The sequence below is a fragment of the Papio anubis genome, chromosome 12, assembly GCF_008728515.1.
Source record: "Papio anubis isolate 15944 chromosome 12, Panubis1.0, whole genome shotgun sequence".
In the NCBI taxonomy this organism is placed as follows: Eukaryota; Metazoa; Chordata; class Mammalia; order Primates; family Cercopithecidae; genus Papio; species Papio anubis.
In genome coordinates, this window is record NC_044987.1 from 101,310,511 (window position 1) to 101,317,975 (window position 7,465).

At 41.7% G+C, this 7,465-nt stretch overlaps 1 protein-coding gene across 1 annotated transcript; it reads right to left on the minus strand.

The window, feature by feature from the left end:
- Window positions 1-691: 691 nt before the first annotated feature.
- On the minus strand, window positions 692-3,312 carry LOC110741328 (olfactory receptor 4B1). The gene has a single exon (XM_021926929.2). It carries the CDS (start codon window positions 2,301-2,303, stop codon window positions 1,320-1,322), a length of 984 nt encoding a protein of 327 aa, XP_021782621.2. The 5' UTR covers window positions 2,304-3,312; the 3' UTR covers window positions 692-1,319.
- Between the last annotated feature and the right edge of the window lie 4,153 nt (window positions 3,313-7,465).

A 7,465-nucleotide genomic window follows, 5' to 3' on the forward strand; every position in this document is an offset into this window, starting at 1 on the left:
TATCTCATCTCCCTTCCCCAAGAAATACTAATAGGCATTAAAAGAAATGGCCTTTCATGGTCACTTAGAACAAGGGACAGAGGTCTGGAGTAGAAGCATGCTTGGACAGTATCACCCTCCCCTTCATTCTTTAAGTTAGGCCTAATAAGCATTTTCTTACATTATGTATTTTTCACATCTGGATAAGACTAACAATGCTTTTGTGAAACATTGTATTTGTGAAAATATTTGACTTGATCTTTCCATATTGATAGGTAGAATTATGTCTTTTTGACATTATTTTGTTTACAAATGTTAGACATTGCGATAAAGACCAGAGAGATTGAAGGACCATCTCTGGTGAAAACATGTCACAAGAAGTAAAATTGCTCCAGGGACTTTTCTGGGGCTCATGGCCAGATGGTCTATGGTACAAGATACCAAGAGCCAACCAAAAAGAATAGAAAAGTAGTCCCAGGATATAATTTTCTCTCTCTCTTTTTTTTTTTTTTGAGACAGAATCTCGACCTGTTGCCCAGGCTGGAGTGCAGTGACACAATCGCGGCTCACTGTAAGCTCCACCTCCCGAGTTCAAGAGATTCTTCTGCCTCAGCTTCCCAAGTAGCCGGAACCACAGGCACGTGCCATCATGCCCAGCTAATTTTTGTAGTTTTTAGTAGAGACAGGGTTTCACCATTTTGGCCAGGCTGATCTTGAACTCCTGACCTCGTGATCCACCCGCCTCGGCCTCCCAAAGTGCCAGGATTACAGGCATCAGCCACCACGCCCGGCCTTCCTGGATGTAATTTTCAAAGACATACTTGTCAACATTGTAGATCAGATTGATGCCCTCCTTCCTAAATATTCCCTGATAATTCATCTGGTTGGTTTCCTTTTGTAATGAAATAGAGTTTGTTATCATGAGGGAGTTTGAACAAAGAGGGGAGAAAGAATGAAGGAAGAAAAGAAGGAAGGGAGGGAGGAAGGAGGAAGAGCAAAAGGGAGAAAGAAAAGAAGTGAGGAAGGGAGGAGGTAACAGGACAAAGTGATTTAATCTAAAAAACATTTGTCCACATGTTCTCCTTTGCATTTGCACTTAGTTTGAGGCTTCATATTACCCAAGCCCATGATACTGTTGCTATCTGCCCTCTGTCCTTCAAACATTACACCAGGATACCGAGTGTCTTCGGTTGCTAAGGAGAATCACAGCAGCAGTATCATTAAGCCTTTATATTTGTTTCTGTCATTCTTGAATATCCCACTAAAATCAAAATCCATTTCAAGAACAGAGAGTAATCAGACATACATTTTGTATCACTTTTTCATCCCTAAGCTCTTTTTCACTCCCTCCTTGAGTTCTCCTTTTTGCTCCACAATCTTCTTATGGCGATTTTCACCTCTGCATTCCTGAGTGTGTAAATGATGGGGTTCAGCATGGGGGTGATGACCGTGTAGAATACAGCCACAAGTTTATCTTCAGTGAAAGTGGAAGAGGGTCGCATGTAGAGGAAGATGGCGGGTCCAAAAAACAAGATGACCACTATGATGTGGGAAGCACAGGTGGAGAGGGCTTTGTGCCTCCCCTCCGCAGAATGGTTCCTCAGGTTGACCAGAATGACAATATAAGAGGACACCAAGATGAGGAAGGAGAAGACAGAGAATAATCCACTGTTGGCAAACACAATAACCCCCTCCATGAAGGTGTCGGTGCAGGCAAGCTTGAATAAAGGCTGCAGGTCACAGAAATAGTGGTCAATCACATTAGGACCACAGAAGGGCAATTGGATGATGACGAGAATCTGAATTACAGAGTGACAAAAGCCCCCCAGCCAGGAACCGGCCACCAGAAAGTGACACAGTTGACGACTGATAATGTTCATATAATGAAGAGGCTTGCAGATGGCCACATAGCGATCATAGGCCATCACCACAAGCAAAAGGATCTCAGCAACCCCAAAGAAGTGGAAGAAGAATATCTGAGCCAGACAACCTTCCAGAGAGACGGTTTTAATCTTGGCAAGTAAGTCTGTGATGAATTTAGGGGCAACAGTGGAGGAGTAACTGATCTCCACCAAGGACAGGTAGCTAAGGAAGAAGTACATGGGGGAATCCAGACTCTTGCTCATACTGACCGTCAGAACGATGAGGCCATTGCCCACCACTGTGGCCAGGTACACGGGGAGAAACACCACCAAGCACACTCTCTGCACCGCTGGATCCTGGAAAAGGCCGGTGAAAATCAACGTAGTCACATTACTTGTACTGGCCATGGATTCCACTTGAAGAAGACAGATCTCAGAGAAAAGCCCTGCGACAAAGCACATGCAATCTTAACACTAATCCTTCATGTTTATTTAGCACTTGCCTGTTAATAAAACCCTTTCATGTATATTTTCTGACTCATTTGTTTATTTATTTATATAGTCAATGTTTATTCACTTGGTGCTTAATAGCCTACCCTATGCAAGACACCGGTCAAGCAACCCCATAAAAACTCTATGATCCCCATATAACAAGTAAGAAAACTGAGGCTCAGAGAATTTGTGAATTAGCCAAGCCTCCCAGATCATAGTACTCCAACTCATACATTACTTCATGTATACCCCACTAAAAAAATTACCACTTTCAGCATGAAAACCATTTATATTAATTACTAACATTTCTCCTAGTCTTCATGTTCTCTGATCATGCCTTTGTGTTAGAGATTGTATAGTGACCTTCTGCTCCTGACTCTTTTGTTTCCTCCATTTATTTATTCCCCAGAAATGCCAATGTACTTGAAATGTCTCCATTTTAAAGAATACTTTTGATGTGTTCCTTACATTAACTACGTAAGTTTCTGAATTCTTTTAGACCCTATGGTTTTCACCCAGTCCTATAGCTTCATGAATTTTTACAACCATTTTGAGAAAATTTTGGCAGTTGAGAGCTAAGTGAACATGCAGAAGCTGTTTGGAGTATAGCTCCCTATGGAACAATAGTTTGAATATAATAGATGGACATCACCATTTTGCTTGTTTCTGTCTTCCAGTTTGCTTGCCATTAGCAAACATTTTTGTCAGCAGAAGGTGCAGGATTTCTTTTAATACAACTCTTTGAACCAAAGGTTTTGTTAAGTACCTACCACATGCCTAGGCAACTCAGGACATAGGAAAGGAGAATGGAATATGGTTCTAGCCTCAAGAGGCTTGTAACTTCACATGATTAAACAGCACAGTTATGAAATGAAGGAGAGAAAACCTTCAAGATTTTCTCTGCTTTTAAAACTCTTTTGAAGTATCTCAGGCCTGGCACAGTGGCTCATGCCTGTAATCCCAGCACTTTGGGAGGTCAAGGCAGATGGATCAACTGAGGTCAGGAGTTCGAGATCGGCCTGGCCAACATGGTAAAACCCCATTTCTACTAAAAATACAAAAATTAACTGGGCATGCTGGCAGGCACCTGTAATCCCAGCTACTCAGGAGGCTGAGACAGGAGAATCGCTTGAACCCGGGAGGCGGAGGTTGCAGTGAGCCAAGATCTCACCACTGCACTCCATCCTGGGTGACAAGAGCAAAACTCCATCTCAAAAAAAATTAAATAAAATAAAATTATTTTGAAGTGTCTCTTATTCACCTTAGTTTTCCTTCTTCTACTTGTGCTTCCATTTGAAAATAGATTTAATACCTTTTCCTCCCTAATTTCTCTCATCGTGAAAATTTGAAGAGAAACACAAGGTAAAAATCTGCTGAGAGATGCTCAGTAAGGTGCTTGGCTAAAACTGAAGATGAAGTGGAGTATTAACTGGTGTTTAAAAAAAAAAAAAAGGAAAGAAAGAAAGAAAGAAGAGGTATCCGCGAAAACAACTGAATGGGAGAGAGAAAGCAAGATGGGGCCTCTTACTGGTGCAGAGGAATGGAAATAAGGGAAGCATCAAAAACAACCCAAGAAGGCTGCAAAGGGGTCTGGTGGCCTGGAGGAACTAGAGCATCTTGTTACCTGATGTTTGCCGTCACATGGTTGTTAGGATGATGATGAAGATGGTGAGTATTGAGGTTACCAAATGTTCACCATCTTCATTGTCACCGACTTCCTAACAACCACAACTGCAGATGCTGCTGCCATTTTTTCAGGGTGTACAGTCATCCCCTCATTTAATTCTTCCTGTACCTCTTTGAGGTAGATAATTGATAGATCAGGGAAATGAGTCTCAGAGAAGTTTAGTAACTTGCCCAAAGAAACACAGCTTACGAGTGTTTGAGCCATAGCTGAAACCAAGCCTATGTAAATAAGGGTAGTGGAGAGTCACCACACCTCAGCTAGAAGAGAAAGGGATTAGCCACCCCAGGGCCTTGGAGAAATGGCATCAAAACCCATGGTCAATACAAAATTTGGCCAAATTCATGTACTAATCCCTCCCTGTGAATAGCAGGAGCATCATTAGAAACTCCACATTATTGGGAATGTTCCATTTCCACCATTTCTGGATCAGGTAAGACCAAGAAACCATGTAGGATCCCGAGCAGAGTGTGAGACTCAGGCATTCCCCTCTCCTACTTTGTCCCAGGGCAGGGATTTGGATGGGAGGTAGCAATGCAGCTGGTGAGATCGAGCTATGGAATCTGCCATTCCCTCCCAGCGCAGGTGAGCTGAAGAAACCCCTCTCACACTGGGCCTTATAGCAGCACCATCACTTTCCCCGTCCCTCAGGCTTGAAACCACGGAGTCACGTCTAATTCATGCCTCCTCCACCTGTCATATTTACACAATCTTTATGTCCTGTTGATTTCACCAGTTTCCTCCTCTGTCTTCCTGCAGCTGCCATCTTCAAGCAGGACATAAACTCATGTGAGGATGACCACAGACATCTACATGCTCCTAGTCTAGTCCCTAGTCTTCATCCCAGTCTATTCTGCACACTCAAGTTAGAAATTCTTCATCTTTCCTCAGTACCTCCAAATCATTCAGAAGTTGCCATTGTCTCCCTGTTGGCTGGCAATCCATCCTAAATTCTTCCATCTGACTTTTAGAAACCTCTACAAGATTTCCACAGCCCCCTTCGAACCCACATTACTGGGCACTAAACTGCACACAATCTCAGTTCGATGTCTCCTCACCTTCTCATAAATACAAGTTGATCCCCAACACAGGGGCATCTTTCCTACTTTTCACATTACCTGATGTATCATCCCTTTTTGCCTCCCTTTCCAAGTGCCAGCTAGTCTACGATGTCCGCTGTCTAGGAAGCTTTCTCTGGTTACTTCAACACTGATTCATTTATCTCTGCTCTCAACTCTAGAAATCAGTTTAAGTCATCCTTCTGCTAAATGCAAGAAGGCACACAGTATTCGTCTCATAGCAAGCCCTCAAAGAATGTAAGCTATTATGATTGTTATACTTCTAAAATGCAAATCTGATAAAGTCATGCATTGACTTGAAATCTAGCAATGGTTTTCCACTGACTACAAGATTAAGTCCAACACCATCAGCATGACATTAAGACTCTCCAAGAACTGGAGCTTGTTCACCTTTCTAGATTCAGTTGCCGTCACTCTTAACTGGAGCTTGTACTCCAGCCATTCTGAACGATGCATCATTCTAAAAAAAACTGTCTCTTTGCATAAGCTAATCCCTCTACTTGGTTGGTATGCATATCTTGACTTTCTAACTAACTTTTCTTCTTGTTTTAATACTCAGGTCAAACACCACCCATCGCTGCTCTGCCAGGCAACACCTCTTCCGTGTTTTGTTGTGTTTTACTCTTTTTGAGACAAGGTATCACTGTTTCAACCAGACTGGAGTGCAATGGCGTGATCATAGCTCACTGTAACCTTGAACTCCTAGGCTTAAGGGATCCTCCTGCCTTGGCCTCCTGAGTAGCTAGGACTACAAGTGCTACCAGGCCCAGGTCATTTTTTAATTTTTTGTAGAGATGGCATCTCACTATGTTGCCCAGGCTGGCCTCAAACTCCTGGTTTCAAGTGATCCTCCCAACACTCTAGGATTACAGGTGGGAACCACCATGCCCGGCCTTCTTCCATGTTCTTTACATATTTCTACTGGAGTAGTTAGCATATTTTATTGTAATTACTGTTTCTGTATCTGTCTTCTTTGCTGCCTTTATTCAGCTCTAAATCCTCCAAATAACATCTCAGCAAATGTTCATTTAATTGAATTTTTAAATGAATAAATGAAGTTCTTCTACCACCTACAGTTGAAAGCACACAACGCAGCACACACTTTATCTTCATACAGCCTCTTTTCTTTTCTCTCACTGTGGTTTTATGGTCACCTGTTTGTCTTTAGAAAAACAGTCAAAGTTTATTACGCCCACATAGCACCTAAATGTCAACCTCACGGATGGTGCACAGTATATATATAGACTTTTAATTGATGATAAACTGATTAACCAGTAGATTGATAAGAAAAAAACTAGATTCTTTAATGCTCTCTCTCTACGTTTTCTTTTAAGTCTGTTGACCTCTTACAACCTACCTGAGACTCTTTCTCACCAAATATATAAAGTTATAAACAATGTAGATCATTTTTATTTCAGAAATAAACATTTTACCACACTGGGTCAAAGCTGCACATGCTGAAATTGAGATACTTTACCTACTTCTAGATTATTTTCTATGAGCTGAGTGGGGAGGACCCTAACATCATTATGTTTTCCAGAAGACATTTTTTGTTCTTTGGTTTGTCCAGTGTTACTTGGACATGAATAGCCCAGTTCTCACTTAAAATGCTAACTCTCTTACACACACACGTACATACACACACACACACACACGAGTCCTTATGCTGAGAAGGTTACCATAATGGGCCACATGATATACATTTTAAAAACAAACAAAAAAGCCTATTAGGGGAACTTAATACAATTATGTCAGATGGCTTAATGAAGTCATTGTGAGAGCACAGAGGTGATGAATCCTGAAGGGCAAGTGACCTGCCTTTTAGTGGAGGAGATAGTTCGAGGTTCAGGGTCCTCTAAAGGACAGAGATAAACAAAGCAAGGACCCCTGGCTAAGCTGCCTTTCACTCTTCTCAGGAATTGGTCTAAAGCAGTGGTAAAGAGGGTGAGTGTTGAAATTGGGAGCCAACTCTTAGCTCTACCGCCCACCTATCATGTGTCCTTATTAACAGTTTTTTTTTTCAATAGAGTAGCAAATTATATTTGGCATAGTTGTTGCAAGAATTAGATGCGAGATACAATATATAAAGTACTTCACAGGGTTGCCTAGCAAATAGAAAGCTTTCCATAAATAGTAGCTTTTCTCAGCTCAGATTTTCTGGTATTTATTTACATTTCTTTCTGCTTTCTGTTTCCACCTTCCCCAAGAGAAAGGCAGCTATTTGATAACAAATTGCCTCCTTTTTCTTCCAGCACTTTCCCAAATAAATCCCTCACCCTGGGGTCGTGGATTACACATAAAAGCCTAGGTAGGAAAATTATCATCTGAATGCTAAGTAGGTAGAATTTTATCCTCTAACGTGAAGCCCC